The 19,952-nt window shown below is 34.8% G+C and overlaps 1 protein-coding gene across 3 annotated transcripts in view; it reads left to right on the top strand.

The window, feature by feature from the left end:
- LOC128983232 (repetitive organellar protein-like) overlaps window positions 1-19,952 on the top strand; it is a 133,463-nt gene that overhangs the window by 29,502 nt on the left and 84,009 nt on the right. For 2 of the 3 annotated variants that reach the window (XM_054402458.1, XM_054402459.1), the window contains 2 exons: window positions 1,044-1,182; window positions 2,113-2,161. In XM_054402458.1, the coding sequence (XP_054258433.1) occupies window positions 1,044-1,182; window positions 2,113-2,161 (188 nt within the window). Of the gene's footprint in view, window positions 1-1,043; window positions 1,183-2,112; window positions 2,162-19,952 lie in introns of those variants that run through there. The other variant, XM_054402460.1, reaches the window with a different exon arrangement.

Below are 19,952 nucleotides of genomic sequence, written 5' to 3'. Positions count from 1 at the left end.
TTTTGTTAACTTGTTGTTCTACATTTTCTTCCTTATGGTTGTTTTCCAGCAGTGAGTGGAATGACGTCTCTCTCTCACTCTCTCTCTCTACCCAACCCTACCTCTCATGCTCTCTCTCCTACCCCTTTCTGTCCCCTGAACCCCAAATTTTTTGTCCTCTCATTCTCCCCTACCCTCCCTCAACACCACGTCTCTGTCATTATTTCTCTACATCTATCTCTTGTATCTTTCTTCGCTCTGTGCCGACTGGCTGATTATTACGTTCTATTCATGGAACGGGCCTTAAGGATTTTACGGTCTTGTGCTTTCCTGCATGTATAGATCCAAGCAATGTTAAATTTAATAACTGTGTCATATTAATCACAATTTGCTAATCGCTAAGGCCTACTCTTAAATTTTCATGCAAATCAGCTGATACCGTGGATAGAATGAAGTTATTATATGTTGAATCTTTAACTTTTTTTATCAGTGAAAAAAGTGAGGGTAAATATAATGATGATGATTAAGAACCTCTTTAAATGTGGTTAATGAATTCGTTGGATACAGTATTTCCTACATTTGTTAGTTCATTTCTTGTTCAGTTGACTCCCTCTTATCCGGACTCCTCGGGACCGAGGCCAGTCCGGATAACGGTTTTTCCAGTTAAACCGACGTCCCCAAAAGCTCGTAAAAACAAAACGTTTAAATGCGTATTTGACATAAATTTAGGAGAGCATTGTATTTAGACACGTGATCACTGGTCTGAAATCTTACCCACGAGAATGGTCATTTCAGTACCGCCCACTTCCTGCCGATCTAGTCCGGTTAAACCGATGTGCTGATCAAAATTGTCCGGTTAAAGAGATTTCATTTCCGCCGAGTGTAGTCCGATTAAACCAATGTCCAGTTAAAAGGTGTCCGGATAAGAGGGAGTCTACTTTAGAACAGTTTAGCCAATTGTTATAAAATTTAGTATTCTATAAATTTATAGGGCTAAGCTATATCAAAGTTTAAGTTAAGGTTTGCTTCAAAAGGATGTTTAATAACTGTGTTTTAAATTGTAGGAAAACAGTTGCTCTCAAGCTTTTAGTCCTCAGAGCCTAGAGTGTCAGGGATCGCTGCATAACATGAGATCACCTCCTCAACAGCAACAGCACACTACTTCATCACTAGCAGAGACTTACAAGAGTCTTGTCCAGGAATGTGAGTAGGCCTTGGACTGATACATGTTAAACATAAAAATAAAATAAGAACAAGAATCAATTAATTGTATCATGGTTTAAACATAATCACCAAGTATAAATCAGAACTCATTTTAAATGCTACATAAATTGATGTTATTGCTACACTGCAGTATTTTGTTACATTCTTATTGACTTCAAATATTAGTAGGGTTTTGAAAGTAAGTAGGTCTACTCTTTTAAATAAGTTATTTCTTTTCAAATTAAATCATAAAGGTATTTTTATGTCATGGGCGTCCATCGAACCTTTCCATAAAGGGGGCTGGGGAGTGTGGGAGGTATGGAATAACCCACCAGTAAAGATGAGAACCCGGGGTTTTCCCATTAGAACAAATGTTAAAAATTTAGGTACAACCATTTTGTACCTAAATTTGCTTTGTCAATTTATAGTTTTCTGCATCGTTTTTAATATTTGTACTATAACGTACTTTGATAAGTCACGATCTGGGAAAAATGTGTTTATAACTTAAGGTCTCATAGAGGGGCTCAAGCCCCTCCCCCTAGCCCATATTGATGGATGCCCATTGCCCATGGGTATCAAACCAATAGAAACTTTTGAAAAGTTTAAAAAGGAAGTTACAAAATTGCTCATTGTTAGAATGTACAATGAAGTGAATGATTTCTTAAATGTTTTTGTATAATTTCTTATCATAGTATTTTGTTTTAGTTGTTATGTATTTTTATTGTTTATGACTATTTCACCTGTTCCCCAGCTCTGCTGGTTTTGTAAATGTTTTGTGAAAATAAATGGTTTGGCACTATTGACTTGTATTTAGCCAGGTTTACATATTCTGTCAAAAGGAAAGTCAGCTGTCTTTCATTTTATAAACTACCAACCTCTTGTTATTAAATACTTTCTTAAAGCCTCTTCAGTAAAGTTTTACTGTTTCAGGTAGTGAAGGACTTGATTTGTCATTGTCTCCGGAGAAAACATTGCTGAAGTAAGTAATTCTATATATTTTAGAACAAATGTGTGTGTAGTGACTTTAAAGGTTTACTCAAAAGTATTATGAAAAAAAATAAATACTTTTGTGTATCGACAGTACAATTAATTAATTTTTAACTTAGGTTTAGTATTAAATTAAACTCTTTATAATTTCATTTTTAAATGTTGATGCATTTTTCATTGAAGTCTTCAATATAATAGGCCGAATCTTCAGTAAGGATTTGTTTTAATTTTTGTTTGTTTTCTTTTAATTTTACGTTTTGAATATTAGTTGGTAATTTGTTAAATAATTTTCTTCCATTGTAATAAAGATGTTTTTCATAAAACTTTGTTTTGTGGAAATTAGAAGAAAATATTTGTAATTTTCTCAAATCCTAATTCTTTTTACATGATAAAATTCATCATTTTCCAGAACTTTTCCAAATTGTTCTTTAAAAATAGTAATGTTTCGTAAATATATATTGAGTAAAAGGTTATAAACTGGTAATTTTCAAATAATGCTTTACAGGTTTGGCGTGGTTTCAATTTACAAATAATTCTTAATGCAGTCTTTTGTAATTTGTTCCACTCATAATTATTGATCAGAGCGAAGCGAAGCTCTTATCCTACACTCCTGCTTTTGTTTTACAAATACTCCTCCTAAACGGCTGAAGTGATCTGCACGAAATTTAGCACAGTCAGAGTAACCAACCATGGGAAGGTATAAATCTGAAATGGTACAAATCGGACCACAGGGCATTTCCCTTCGTGAATTTAAACCAATAGAAATTTAACCCTAGAGCTGGCAGAAGTGTAACACTGTACTGGCGTAGGGATATTATTGATTATGTAATATCATTTTTAAACCATCATAAAAATTAGAAATAGCAACATAACTATGGATTGTTATATATCATTTTGTTCGGAATAAGACAAAGAACAATATTATAGGTGATTTACATGGTTTCCACAAAAAATTTTTTTTTGTTTTTCCATATTGTGGGCATTATTAATTTTTTTTATAAAATGTTTTTATATTCCGTCGTATAGCTAAGTGCATGTAAGACTTAGCATCATAAGGTAAATTGTAAAGTTGTGGTACATTTTGTGCTGATTCCAAAAATATATTGTTTATATAGCTTATTTTGTGTATTTTGTTTGGTAGCCCTATTACTATGTCGATCGTACCCCCGCTAGTACCAAATAATCACCCAACCCAGGTCATGTACAAATCCGTACACCTTATATAATATATAATTCCAGGGTACTCTGGTTTGTATTATTTAACTTATTTATTACAACAGTAGCCCAAAAAAGTTAAAAAAACTAAAAAAAAAAAAAAAAATTATATTTAGGCCTACCGAACACCGGCATTGGCGCCGTATATCCGGCGTCGCCATTTCGGCCGCGGCCGTTCGCGCCGTATATCCGGCGTTTGCCAGCGCTAGGGTTAACATGGGCCTAATGGGTTAATCAGTTGCCATGCCATTATTTGCGAGATAACAATAAAAAGGTAAACAAGTGTTACATATTAAATAAAAGATGTGTCAAATAAAATAGGTGTATTCTGAATTGAATCCTAAATAACAATGATTGTAAACAAAAACAAAGTTAACTTATTAAACATAACATATGGTATTTTGTTAGACATACAGTATGTTAGAAAAGACACATCAATTTTCCCCCTTTAAAGTCTTGATCGCAGCATTTGATCTACATGTCGTCTGCATGTTACTCCGTTCTCCAGTTCAACGTTGTAATGTAGATTTCCATCTCTTGATGTAACTTTTCCGAAACTCCATTTTTCTGACCCTTGTAGTAGTTTCTCACTTGAACACGGTCTCCCACCTTAAATATGTGTGTTATACCTTTAGGTTTGTCTTTTGAGTCCTCGATTCTAGAAGGTATCATAACACTGAGGTATGTTCTTACTTGTCTGTTGAACATGAGATAGTATGCCGAGTTTCCTGTTGAGTTTGGTACTTGACGGAGTTGAATTAACGCCTTGTGAATTTTACTGTCAAGTGTTCCTGGTTCATCTAATATCGACTTCAACATCTTCTTCACTGTTTGTACAAAGCGTTCAGCTTGTCCATTAGATGATGGGTGGAACGGAGCAGTCGTTTTGTGTTGAGTTCCACATGACTTAAGAAACTCTTGAAAAGTAAGAGAAGTGAAACTTCGTCCATTGTCTGAAATTAGGAGGCTTGGAAGACCAAAAGTACTAAAAAGTTTCTTCAACTCCTTAATAGTCCAATCGGTAGTTGCTGTTTTTGTGGGTATTACCTCTACCCATTTGGAGAAGGCATCAACAACAATGAAAAATTGTTGTCCATTTGTTGGGCCCATGAAATCTATATGTATTCTCTCCCATGGCTGAGTTGCTGGTTCCCAAGGATGGTTGATCTCTTTCGTTGGAGAATTTTGTTTCTCACGACAAGGCTTGCAAACAGCAATCATGTTTTCAATGTCTTTATCCATTCCTCTCCAAAAGCAGTAACTTCTTGCCAAAGCTTTGGTTTTTACTATACCAATGTGCCCGTAGTGTAGTTCATTGAGAATTCTTTTCTTGAGGGAATTTGGGATGATTACTTTCCACCCTTTGAAGAGGCATCCTTCATGTAATGTAACTTCATTATCGTGAAATCCCAATGGCTCTAATGATTGACCCTCCTCAAGAGCCTCAAGAATTTGTTTTAGATATGCGTCCTTCTTAGTTTCTTCGGCTAGTTCTTTGGGATTGATAGTTATGGTGTTCAATTGGTTTGTTTGAAAATGTCCAAACTGGTCAATACTTGTAAATTTTGAATCTTCCACAGGAAATCTTGAGAGGAAATCTGCATTCCCATGGTCACCAGTTCTCTTGAATTATTATATCTTCGAAGAAGCACTGAACACCTTGAAGGTCTTGAAGGATTCCGTCCATCACCTTTTGCCAAACTCCTGGAGCAACTTTTACACCAAACATCAGTCTGTTAAGTATGTATTGTCCTTTATGAGTGCTCAAAGTTTGAATTTCTGCACTCTCAGCATCCATTTCCAAGTGGAGATAAGCGTTACTTAAATCCAAAGTACAGAACAACTGTCCTCCATTCATTTGAGCAAAAATGTCTTCGATCCGAGGTATTGGATGATGTTCTTCTTTGATTTGTTTATTTACTGTAACCTTGTAATCAGCGCATATTCGTATGTTACCATTAGGCTTTACTACAGGTACAATTGGAGTACCCCAATCGGACTTGTCTGTTTTGGAAATGATTCCAGCTTCTTCCAGACGATTCAACTCAAGTTCTACTTTTTCAGTTAGTGCATATGGGACTGGACGAGCCTTCACAAAAATAGGTCTTGCCCCTTCAACAAGCTGTAAGTGTGCTTTTTTGTGAGGTATGAGTCCTACTCCTGGTTCAAATAATTCCTTGAATTCATCCAAAAGATCTTCGAGTGCAGTAGATGTAGTATTGTTACTAACTGTTTTAAGTTCTGCCCAATCCAGTTTGACCTCTCTAATCCATTCTCTTCCGAAAATGGCATCAAAATTTTGGTTCACTATGTAGAGTTTCCCAACAAACACCTGATCATTGTAAGTGCATTCTACAAAGACGACACCCCGGGGTTTGATTATTTCGCTTGAGTATGTCCTTAGTTCTATGTTTGTGTGGAAAATCTTTTTATTTATGTTGAGACTTTTGAAGGTAGAGTATGGTAGAATACTTATTGCTGCTACAGTATCTAACTCCATCCGCACAGGTTTACCTTCAATAAGTATCTCAACCATAAACTTGTCATTACCGGTACTCTGGTTGTGTATCTTAAAAACCTCTTGTTTCTCTTCCTTATAATAGTCTATAGTATTGTCAGTTTCGGTACAATGAATTTCTGTTTGTTTTGTGCCTAAACATACGCTAGCAATATGCCCTTGTTTGTTGCATTTCTTACATATTTCTCCGATAAATTTACACTGATGTGCCCTGTGTCTAGGTGATCCACAACGATAGCATTTACCTTTGAGGCGTTCAAATGGAGACTTTAACTTTTTGTTCCAAGTAGGAGAAAAATGGGGTGGTTTTGTTCCTGTACCTGCTATCTTGTTGATTTTCTCATTTGAATGAATGTTTTCTTCTACTATATAGCTTTCGTTCTTTGCTAATTCCATAATGGAGGCAAGTTTCACTACATCTTGAAACGATGAAGCAGATCTTTCTTGTAATAATTTTGTTCTTATGTCTGAATTGCTAATACCTCTTATAAACTGCATGCGTAGTAATGTGTTTGCAATTGATTTCCCACAATTATTACAGTTGAAGTCACAGTCTGAAGATAACTTTTGAAGCTCAACGGAATATATTTTTACGGTTTCTTCAGATTCTTGTGTTCTTGTCATAAATTTGTGTTGTAAGGCCCAAGTACTAGGTTTAGGGTCAACATAATCAGCCAAAAGACTTACTAATTCAGCATATGTTTTATCCAAAGGACTTTCAGGAGCGCACAAATCATACAGTTTCTGATGTAAATGTGGCGTTAAGGCATGTAGCATTGTGTACACATGATCCTTTGGTTCCAATTCTTGGCTATGTAGATATAGAAATATCTCAAATCGACGAATGAAGTTCTTGAATGATTCATTTTCCTGATATGGTGTGAAAATCATTGAGGAAGTAGTGGATCGACGTTGTGGAGTAGACAAATTTGATGTACTAGGCACAATATTTTGAGTGTTCACTTGTAGTTCTGCAAGCTGTCCCATACGTTTTTGTAACTCATCCATTACCTTGTAATATTTGTCCTCCATTTCTACTCTGTAATCTATTTCTTTCTCAATTTCAGCTTCTTCAGTTTTCTCTTCTATTAATTGTTGTACAGAATTAAATCTTTCCCAATAATCTTCAATTGTTGTTATCCTGGTTTTGATTACTTCTTTTGACATGTTTTGTAGGTTTGCTAGCCATCTTTCAGCCTTAGACAACTGACCCTTCACTACTACTCTAATCTTCTTTAAATCAGTCAAACTTTCAGTGTAACTTAGGTCACTCATATTAAAAAATAAATTGTAATAAATAGAATGTAAAAAAAAATTAAAAACTGGTTTTCCTCGTCGCCAAACTGTTACATATTAAATAAAGATGTGTAAAATAAAATAGGTGTATTCTGAATTGAATCCTAAATAACAATGATTGTAAACAAAAACAAAGTTAACTTATTAAACATAACATATGGTATTTTGTTAGACATACAGTATGTTAGAAAAGACACATCAACAAGAATCGCATCATATGTTAGTCAACGAATCATTTAAAATAGCACATTACGAATACCATACCGTATAGAAAAAAAGGAAAGAATCGGATTAATAGCATGGAGCATAATTTACTACAAAATGAATAACCAATAGGCCTAATTAGGATCCAGGGACATATTTCCGAATACGCGGACTAGGCGCCCGCCTAGGGCAGCAAATTTTAGGGGCGGCAAAATTTTGGGGGTTAAAAAATTAAAAATGGAGGTTTTAATCTAAAAAAATTAACCTTTAGCAAATAATTCTTGGAACGGCTAAACAGCCATTTTAAATATTTTAATTAAGTATAAAATTATTTCAGAACGCAGTCAAACAAAAGTCAATAGTTTATTACACGGCTGTGCTGAGTTTTCCGTGCTGTCCTATTAATTGGTCTGGCGGACACGCGCGCCGCGGCTGTGTAGTGGCGAACGAAGAAAACACTTCTCCCCTGTTTACTTCATAACGCCATTAAGCAGCCGCAGCACTAGCTGAAAGGTTGAAAAGTTGCAAGAAGGAAAGTGCGAACAAAATACTTACAACTGTTACAACTTAACACATTTTAAATTGTATATTATTCTTTTTAGTAAACGTACTTTCTTTTTTCTTTTCAATTCATGCGTTTTTTTTTTTTATAAAACAGTTGTATAAGTTAACATATTTGTTTCATTTCAAAAATAGCATGTCTCTCACGTGGATCTGACTAAAAGTGTTCAATGAAAAGCGTTATAAGAGCCCTTGTATACAGAAGATTTTGTGTGCCGTTTCTTGCCACAAAACGCGATTATTAATCATAAATCTTTATTGGTAATTAAATAACAGAGTTACAATAGACCTCTTCAACAATGAAAAAGGTGCCAAAAAGGCCATAGATTCTAGATAGTTTTTATATACAAAGCCATTAAAACCTCAAGACTGATACAAGTACATAAATCTAATGTCACTTAGCCTGAAATGGGGAGAACCTACACTAAATACAACAAAGATAATAAGAAAATAAATAGCAGTAGTATAATTACTGATTGGGTAAAAAACGTTGCATTCCGTGTATCCAAGTCAGAATGACGTTTTGCATAAAAACAGTGCAAAAAACATCCGTTAAAAGAGCCATAAAAGTTATTAAATTTGTTGATGCAGTATGCAATATTGCCGATTATTGTTCTACAAAATCAGCTGACAGGGAGGGCATGCATGGCCATTGGGGTGGTCAGGGAGTGTGTTGATAAGTGTGTGGGGGGGGGGCAAACTTTGTTGCCTAGAGGTGGCAGATTGTAACCTTTTTTTATAAATTAAATGAAAGGTTAATTTATCTAAGCCCAGGTTAACTCAGAGAAGGGGGGGGGGGGTTTGGTACTCAAAACTTAAAGAGTCACAATGACATAAGGGATCCTCTTCGGGAAGGCGCCACCTTGTTTACTGCAGGACGTCCACCAGCCAACAAGGAAGTCCAATTGCAGTACAGGTTGAGATTAAAAGGTTTACCCTCGAGGACCACTTAACTTATATCATTCAGACTCACTTACTCAGTTACTTAGGACTAAACAATTTAATGTGTTACTAGTAGACTAATGGTTTTGCGTGAGCGTTGTGAGGAGTAAGATTAATTTGTAAGGAAACGACCAAAGTTTGGTTTAAATACAGTAGGAAATATTAATACAGTGAAAGCACAACAATTAAATTTGAATAATTACAATATTTTAATAAGAAAATTAAAAATTAAGACGATTACAAATCTCCAAAACAAGATATTGACACATAAGTTAACGATTGTCAAACAGATAAAATATCAGAATTATGGGAGACAATAACTCAACGCTCAATCAATGATGATTTTAAAACATAATATTGGTGGCCACCTTAACTTGTTGAATAACTCTGTCTACAAATAAATTAAGACAAATAGCACAATAAACAGAATACCCCCGCCGCAGCAAACCTGCAGACTAAGCGAATTTCCATTTGACTGATTGGATTTACACTGAAATGTCTACTTAAAAATATAGCATTTATTCCCGATTTAAATAGAATTAGTTTAACAAGTACTTAGGTTTGCTGCATCAGGGAGGGTAAAACTGTTTTTTTTTGTAAAATGTTAATAGTTAGTAAGAAATAAAAACATTTTCCAAATTTGATCAAAATATGTTCATAAACAAGCAAACTACAACAGTTTACTCATTCTCCATAAGAATAACATGGGAATTTTAAATTTACAATTTTTTGGAATTTTATCCGTAACCATTAGGCGCATAATAACGCTTCAATATACTAAATTATTTGTTTTTTTAAGCTCTACAAAATGGTTTGGAAATAAATTGCTAAATTTTATGTTTTTTGGGTCAAAAATGAGAAAAACCTATTTTTACCCCATAAAACCCCCCGTAAACACCCGTTCCCATGGTCCGATCATGCTGGATCGCGAACTCGTTCGAATAAACGTAGGTTTACACGTTTGTACCAAATTTCATCAAAATCGGATCATTTTTGCTCGAGTTATCGTGCTGACGGACACATATATATATATATATATATATAAATATATATATATATGAATTTGAACGGATGGTGTTTTTGGCCTCTAGGGACCTCAAAACGAAAAAAAAAATCGGTCCCGCGTCCAGGTCTTCCATGAGTACTACGGTAATAGCTTATTCCCTATATGGGAAATTCGCTAAAAAGAAATGCAAGTCAAATACCAGTAACAGTTAAGAGATCAAATTGTCCAAAAAAGAATTTAAAGTGAGGTTTAGGATAACTTAATTTTCCTACCTAGCGGTAACCCGTATCAGGTCCTTTTACAACACGGTACTTGGCGAGACAAACAGGATTGTGTGTACCATGTCTCATCCAGCAGGCACGGACATCTCTCGAGCCAGCATGCCCCGCACATATCCCTAGAAAAGGGCCTCATGAATAGTAACATTCTTATACCACAACGATACATAGCAGTCAGACACTCTGTCTTTGGTAAGTTAATATTTCACAATTGTATAACCTAGAAACTAGACATTTTACACGTAGTCTATAAACACTATAAAAGATAACACAGAATAATCCATAGACCCTACATTTTAACCATTTCAGTGACTTTGTAGGCTACTTTGCCAAATTTAAGATAACTGAACTTAGGCCTAGCACAAGTTAAAGTCAAAAGGTTAGTTAAACATCTTTAGGCTTTAAGGCAAAATTACGAAATAGGCTAGTAACAGAATCAAATCTCAGAGTGAACGGGAAAGCCGTACTACCAGAACATATTTAAAGACAGACATTAGCAAATTTAAATATAGACTTTAATAACAAACAATTCGTGAACAAATTTAATTTACTAACCCAAAGAGCTGGACCCAAAATGAGTCTGAATGATTGAGGTGGATTTTCGTTAGACAATGTGGGACATAGTATTAGCATACCAATCTCAAGAAAACCCTAAATAACAAAATGTTACTACATAATCCCCCAAAACATGTAATAGAAAGAAACCTTACCTCAAGGGTGATTCACTTAAAGTAAATTTAGTTGGACATAGTTCTTGATTTGAGTGATGGTCGGATCCGGATATCGGACTACCGAATCCGCCGTATCTGAGCTAGAACCGGCACCCGATCAGATCCAAAAAATTCCGGATCTTGGGCTGGATCCGGTCTTGATGGATCCGATTTTACCGATTTTTTTTACTAACACAAAGCTTTTCTTCATCCATGTACAAGACCAATTTTTTCCAGATTTTTTACTCAATGTCACAGTACTGTATATTACGACGTCAATAACCTGTATGGTTAGGCAATGTCACAGTACTGTATATTACGACGTCAACAACCTGTATGGTTAGGCAATGTCACAGTACTGTATATTACGACGTCAACAACCTGTATGGTTAGGCAATGCACAGTACTGTATATTACGACGTTAAAAACCTGTATATGGTTAGGCAATGTCACAGTACTGTATATTACGACGTTAATAATCTCTATGGTTAGGCAATGTCACAGTACTGTATATTACGACGTTAAAAACCTGTATGGTTAGGCAATGTCACAGTACTGTATATTACGACGTTAATAATCTCTATGGTTAGGCAATGTCACAGTACTGTATATTACGTCATTAACCTGTATAGTTAGGCAATGTCACAGTACTGTATATTACGTCATTAACCTGTATGGTTAGGCAATACCACAGTACTGTATATTACTACGTCAATAACCTCTATCGTTAGTCAATGTCACAGTATATGCCTCATAATTCTATTTAAAAAAAATTATTCTCGTATCCCAATCTTTTCTTAAGATTCGGTGGATTTGATATCTGGATTCAACACATCCCTACCTTCGATCTTGAGTATGCTATATCGTGGTTTTTGCGTGCAGCACCCAATTTATTTATTCCTGGATCACCCCTTGTTGTTGTAGAACACAGTATAGTCTTCTTGTACACAGACACAGGGTATTTCACCTGTAAAACTTCACTTACCCGGCTATCAGTACTGTGGACCTGGAACGAATTTAAGGAAGAGATTAACAAGAGGTGATCCGGGAATAAATAAATTGGATGCTGCATGCACAAACCACGATATAGCATACTCAAGATCGAACTATAGTAAAATATACACAGATACCCTTTTGGTGGTCGTGCAAACTTAGCACATAGTTTCTTTTTAAGATTTTGAAAAGTTTTAGTGTCCCCAAAAAATGAGGGATTATGGGCTCAACTGGAGATTACTCTATATATAAGATAAATTAACCTTTAAACATTACCAATTTAATTTTAAACAGTACGAGGTGTTAGCCCGTCCTATGTATGGGAATTCAGTAGTCAGTTAAAACCGTGTACAATTCAGATCAAGTAGTTTACACATATAAAGACAAAGTTTCTTGCTGTTTTTAATGTGGAAAATCATCTTGTAAACAAATGTTGTGTGACCAAATATGTTTTTATTATATCATAGGCCTATACGATATGCATTTTAAATCCGATAATTTTACAATAAAACAGCAATTCTGCAATTTTTACGATGTGAAAAGCGTTGAAGTGAGATTTGCAGCCGATTCGCACAGACGCACACTGATTATAAGTAGCCTCCAGTAGAGAGAGTAATAGGGGGAGTATGTTTAATCTATGGTAATAGAATGGTAATAGTCAATTGAGAAGTGTATAGACCTAGTCAACGACACCCCCTTCCATAGCATACCTGCCTCTTCCATGATTATTATCGCCACAATACAACTACTATACACAATTTCCAGTAGGTCTGAATAGAAACGACCTAAAATAAAACGATAATATCCAATAAAATTCACAGTACACATAATTTAACTTTGGTGTCCTAACATCAAAACTAATCGTCACACCTATCCTTCACTGCATTAATTGATAAATAAATAAGTGTAAACAAAGAAAAGTAAAATAATAACAGTTTGTTTTGAAACAGCTGTTTGGTTCAAATAACATTCATTTGAAAAAAAGAACTGGTCACATGTAGCAGTAATATATAAAGTAAACACGCTAGTAAAGCTAATGACGTAATTGTCAATGTTTATTATCCATGCCGTTATCAGTTCTATCCTTGATAATTACCCACCCTCATTGAATAAATGTACATCGTAATTTCCCATATTAGTTAATTTAAACTACAATATATTCATAGTTGAAATAAAAGTGATATTTTCACGTTTGGGGGCGCTGATATAGGCACCCCCAAACGTAACCACAACTGAACACGATTTCATAAAAGGATGGTTTGTCTAATTGCAGTATCCTAGGTCAATGTTGACGTTGTGTTCAATCTATGTCATCCATCTTTTATAATCCATCTGTTTATATTTGTATAAAACCCGGCTGAGGTTGTGGTGGTAATTTAAAATCGGGATTCCTGATTATTCTTGATCTTTTTATGACATTAATATTTCCGGGCCTAATCTAAACAAAGTTAAAGCAGACAGACATTAATTGTAAACAAAAAGCTACCACGAAGAATTAAAACATGTAAACATTGTTATTTTTCTATTCTTTCCTTGAAAAGTGGAGTGGTAAAATAATTTGCATTTATCCTTTTTTATTAAGACTCGTACAGAGCCTCGATTTGTACTGTGGTTTAATTAATTTTGGTCTAAACTATTTTAAACTGTGGTCTAATTATCTCTAATAATCTTACTTATTTCCTATAATCAATGACAAAATAAGAGTAAATAAAATAACCTAATAGTTCCATAGTTTATATTTAACCAGCTATTAGTTAAAACAAATTATATTGCTCCAAAACAAATCGAAGATTACAAAGATTGCTTAAAAAATAATTTAAACATCCTAGTATTTTACTATGTATAATTTAATTAATCTGTCATCCTCTTACAGAAGAATTGAACGTATCAATGATTAGCATTACACATAGTATAAATAAGTCAACCCTAAGTATGTCTTTACATTTTTATCCAAATGCTGAATTTGTGACACAAAAGCTGAATGTTTACAGCTGTTATGTTAAGCAAATTATTTTATGCCAAAAGCTAGTTTAGAATCTTAGCGTCGGCTGCTAGACTTTTTAAAAATTAAAACTTAATTTCTAAAAAACTGGGACCCTAAACTAAATTTATGGCTTCGACATTCCCTAGTTCTCAGAATGATCTTTCTTTCAACTCAAAAATCATGAAAATCCGTCGAGTGGTTGATTCAGAATCGTGAAATAAAAAAACACTGTTTCGTTTTAATATTATAGATGATTTAAATTGGCATTCTGTTAATTACATTTTTTTAACCCGCCCTTATGCCAGTGTGTATCTGTGGATCTTCGGATCCGGATCCGGTACCGACATTTTCTTGGATCCGCCCATCACTAAATTTGACGGATCAAAATATTCTTCTAATTGTTTTCGTCTTCGTCACAAAATCATGGCTAGAGGAGAAGAAGAAGGAGAAAGCGTCGGTTTCAATTCACCAATCCATCTAGTCTCATTCTTGAGTCCAAACCACCAATTAGAGGTTTACAACTTTATAGATTGAGTGAAGATGGGATGTAGCAACCGTTGGAGCGAAGATCATGAAGTGGTAGAGGCGTACTATATAAAATATTTTACAGTGACGAAATAAAATTCAGAATGCGGTCAGGCAGTCGATGCGCGCTTAAAGACTGAGATGGAATATTTAGCGGGTGGTCAGTCCGCTAGTCTGTAAGTAGGCTTTACTGATTTTCAGAGCGTTACAAGATACTTAAATACGTCCCTGTTAGGATCACCTGAATACTGTTGCATCATTGACTTTAAATACTCCAAATAGCCATTCCATTTATGTGAATAAAATATAGGCCTACCATTGAGTTTGGATACTGCTGAGGTACGTGAACTAGACGTACCATCAATGCAGACTTTGAATAGGTACTGCAAATAAGAATTCTATTAATCTGAACCAAAGATACCATTGGGTTTGGATACTGTAAATATACACTCCATGTATATGAATAAAATGAACCATTGACTTAAGATGCAGGTAGACAATTACGGCAATTTACGTGAACCAAATATACCATTTAGTTTGGATACTGCAAGTAAACAATTGATTTACTTAAACCAAATGTGCCACGAGTTTGGATACTGAAAGTAAACATTTTGTTTACGTGAATCCGACGTATCATTGACTTTGAATACTGCAAATAAACATTCCATTTAAGTGAACCAGTAGTAAGCACACAATTGAATTTGGATACTGCAAATAGGCATCTTATTTATGTGAACCAAATGGACGATTGACTTTGGGTACTGCAAGTAGACAATTCATTTACGCGAACCAAATGTACCATTATTTTTGGATACTGCAAGTAAACAATTCGTTTACGTGAACCAGACATACCATTGACTTTAGAACCTTTAAATAGACATTCCATTTAAGTGAGCCAGGCGTACCATTAACTTTCGAACCTGTAAATAGACATTCCATTTAAGTGGACCAGACGTACCATTGACTTTAGATCCTGCAAATAGGTATTCTTTTTATGCGAACCAAATATATCATTGACATTGGATACTGCAAGTAAACATTTAATTTATGAGAACAAGATGAAACATAGACTTTGGTTCCTGCAAGTATACAATTAATTTACGAGAACCAGACTTTAAACTTTGGATACGGTACTGCAAGTATATATTTCATATGAGAAACAGATGTAGCATTGACTTTAGAAAAGTATTGGATTAATCTAGCTCCGCTCAATATTACAAGCAGACAACTGCATTGTACACCAAGCTATAAAATCATTGATGGGCCGATTCCAGAATTGGTCGATTCCGATTCCAGAACTTTGGTTTTGATTCTCTATTCCACACTCGATACCGATACCTGTTATAAATTCATTTAATAACACACAAGCTGTTGGCCCGTCCTACGTACGGGAATCGATTAGTCAATTAAAACTGAATATGATTCAGAACAGCTAGTTTACTTACAACTTGGTGGCCGATTCACACACACTGGCTTTGAGTACAGTAGCTACATACCACCTTCCACTGCATAGGCCTACTATCACTTATTTTACCACCTTGGCCACTGAAACCTCTAAAATGATACTGGCCCCCCATTCTCTTCTATCTCCTGCCATTTCTGGATGACAGGAAGACAGGAACATACCAGTCTGAAGATGTCTTTCATTACTTGGTCTTCCAAGTGGTCGTCTACCTTGTAGTACTCCTTGGAATACACTTTTAAAAATTGAAGTATCTTTTCTCCACCATGCAAAGCCTGCCCAGCCCATCCGAGATCGGAGCCTTTTGGTCTACTTGTAATGTACCCCTTTATCAAGTTTCTGAATCATACAGTACTACTGGGATAGTTATGATATGGTATGAATCGATTTTGGTTTCTACTGACACCCTGCAGCTTACTGGTCAGTTTTCTGGAGACCTACTACACCGGTTAACATTTACATTACCTACGAATAAAATGTGTTCTGTATGCAGTCATACTTATATTATATAGAAAAAGATGTATCAACACGTAAACCACTTATATCTTAAAGGATTAAGCACTTATACTTAGACGGATTGCATTTATGACAAAACTTGATTATACGTTTAAAATGTTAAGTTCAAAATTACACAATCTCCTGATAACATAGATCTTTTACGGTAGAAAATAAACTACATTTTAAAGTAAAATAGTGTGTAGGCAAACTCTGACGATCAATATTTTTGTATACAAACAATTTGTAACATAAACATTTCAATGACAGTTAGAAACCAGCTGTTAGTTAAACCACCACTAAAACAACTTTAACTCGTCTGTCGGCTGCTAGACTTTTTGAAAATTAAAACTTAATTTCTAAAAAACTGAAACCCTAAACTAAAATTATGGCTTTGTCATTCCCTAGTTCTCAAAATTATCTTTCTTTCAACACAAAAATCATAAAAATCCGTCAATTGGTTGATTTAGAATCGTGAAATAAAAAAAAACCCTGTTTTGTTTTAATATATAGGATATATGTGTGCTTCTCGCTATCCCTATAGATAAAGGAGCATGTTATTTTTATTTAATATTTATTCAATAAGATAACTGCATTGCTATTGATTAAGGTTACATAGATTAGGTTAGCCTATAAGGAAAATAAGATACTCCAAGAAGACATATATAGATTTTAACATATTGTATTAAATTGAATTGAAACAACAAACTCCAGTTTAGGTAGGCCTAATATTTTCACTGAGTTTTTTGTTTGTACAGGGTGGCGCAGATGGATCGGGTGGTTTTAAAATACTTGTCAAACTGTCTATTTTAAAGGTATTGGATTGAAATAAAGTGCAAAACGTGCAGTTACAATGGAAGTTTATTGACAAAAAATTTGTAAGTTAATTTTTAAAAATTACATCCATCATATGCCTTCCTTCTCGAGCGACGCATTCTTGGAGTCGGTCCTTGAGGTTCCACATTGCTCGATCGAGCACATCACCAGGAATGGATGTGATTTCGTTGTGAATTGCAGCCTTCAACTCCTGAAGCAAGGGTCTACATGAACAAACCCCGGTCCATTCAGGATTTGAAGGCTGCAATTCACAACAAAATCACATCAATTCCTGGTGATGTGATTGAGCGAGCAATGCGGAACCTCAAGGACCGACTCCAAGAATGCGTCGCTCGAGAAGGAAGGCATTTGATGGATGTAATTTTTAAAAATTAACTTACCAATTTTTTGTCAATAAACTTCCATTGTAACTACACGTTTTGCACTTTATTTCAATCCAATACCTTTAAAATAGACAGTTTGACAAGTATTTTAAAACCACCCGATCCATCTGCGCCACCCTGTATAAGCATTTGTACATCTAGGCCTACATTGAATGTTCCATATTGCTTGAGGCGTTCAAGTACACATACAGGGGGAGAAAGTAATAATTAATTAAAAACATCACACAAGAAAACAACAAAATAAGAAGGCACGAGGCTGATGACGGGGTGTATTTAAACGCCTTCAATATGAGAGACACAATAACTCATCTTTTGGATAATCCGATCTGACACATGCATTTTGGATCTTCTGACCCAACTACGATAGAAAGATCCAAAGTGAAACGGACAGTCTATTTCATAAGTTTACTTCATAATGTAAAATTGTACTTCTGGTTATGACTGTACTTTTAGATCTACCGATCTTTGGATCTTCCGATCTGCAATATAAACGTTGGATTTTCCGATTTTGGATCTTCCGATTTGTATAACTTTTGGATCTTCTGATCGGCAATATAAACTTTGGATCTTCCGATTTTGGATCTTGTGCAATACTCCCCTCAGGTGCAGTTTCGTGCTGGGATATGTTAAATTTGATTAATTGGTACTAGGCCTAATTATGGTTTTGTTTTTGAAAATTATAATTTACTGAACACGTTAGTTAAATTTGGAATTTGAAACTTGTTTTAATTAAAAGGAAATCACAAATTAATTTAAAAGTAGTTTGACAGTCTATACAAAAGCTTATGAACAAGATTCTTCATAATGCTTAATCCCGGTTTGATAGTAGACCTATGGGAATGTGCCAAAAATGCCCTTCACAATTATTGATGTTTTAAATAATAATTTTCTTCTTTATATGAAAAGTTTTTTTGGATGGATAGAAGTCTAATATAAAATGTAGATGTCTCTTCCAATTTAAATAATTTTAAAATATTAAAATACTAGCAGAGTACCCGTCCTTCGTACGGGATTGGCGTATAAGTATAAAACGCTTATTGAAGTCATACTCAAGCTTTGTGTTTGCAATGGGGGAGGACACGATTTGATAAAATTTGCTTCTTTAAATTTACGGTATACTATAGCTAATTTACCATCTACCATAGCCATAATATTCTACCATTTCACCTAAACAATAGAGAAAAATACATTGTTAAAGATTCGCAAAATATCACAAATGATTCATGAAATTAAAAACATAACAGTAACTGCTTTGACAGTTCACATTGCATGTTATAGTTTTTTGTTGTTGCTTAGTTCAAATTAGCTGTTTTCATAAATGCAAAAAAAGTAATAGTGCTGCACCCTGTTGGTAAATATTATAACTTTTAATGCTTTTGCATACCATGGAACCAACTTTTTAAGTCAAAACAGCTGACTAAATTATTTTATTCCCTTTAAATATGAATACTCATAAGGTTAACATGGAGAAGAACAGAGCCAGCTGGGGTGGAGCCCAAAAGGATTTTTGAGATAAGAATATGCCTATATGTTAATCGGGAATGTGAGCTATAATCATGCAAAATTTCAGCCCAATCCGTCCAGTGGTTTATGCGTGATTGAACTTCAAACAAACAAACAAACAAATACACAAACTTTCACATTTATACTATTAGTAAGATTTATAATATAAGTAAGATAAGATTTTTTTGGACTGATCTTCTCCTTTACAGGGTGTCTACCAGTCGGGAATTCCGGGAAATTCGGGAAAAAGTCGGGGATTTTGAAAGGTCGGGAAAAGTCGTGAAAAAGTCATGAATTTCGGCCGAAAGTCGGGAATAATCTAACTTTTCAAAATTAGGGATGAACGGGTCCCAAAACTTTAAAAAAATGTTCTGGATCTTATATTCCTGATCATTGGGACGGGATTATATGTGAGGGGTGGGGGATGAAACGAAAATGCATCGGAATTCCAATTCGATTCAGTGATGATCAAAATAACGATTTGAATCATGGGCATTCAGTGTCCATAATATACGTTTTTGAATCAGCATCCATACGTTATGGAATCAGTATCTATATACGGTATTGAATCAGTATCCATATACGTAGTTGACTGTTACATTGATAATGTGACTTTGACTATCAGTATCCATATAACTTATTGACCATTATTCAAATGATTGACATTAATTATATAAGTTATTCACTGAGACATTGCTTAGCCATACAAGTTATTACCATCCAAGTACATGGCATACACTGAGACATTGCTTAGCCATACAGGTTATTGCCATCCAAGTACATGGCATACACTGAGACATTGCTTAGCCATACAAGTTATTACCATCCAAGTACATGGCATACACTGAGACATTGCTTAGCCATACAAGTT

The sequence above is a fragment of the Macrosteles quadrilineatus genome, unplaced genomic scaffold, assembly GCF_028750875.1.
Source record: "Macrosteles quadrilineatus isolate MER2022 unplaced genomic scaffold, UCM_ALF_1.0 Scaffold_1__1_contigs__length_201487025, whole genome shotgun sequence".
Lineage (NCBI taxonomy): Eukaryota > Metazoa > Arthropoda > Insecta > Hemiptera > Cicadellidae > Macrosteles > Macrosteles quadrilineatus.
Note: the sequence above shows the minus strand (reverse complement) of the source record. Positions and strands in the feature narration are given on the sequence as shown.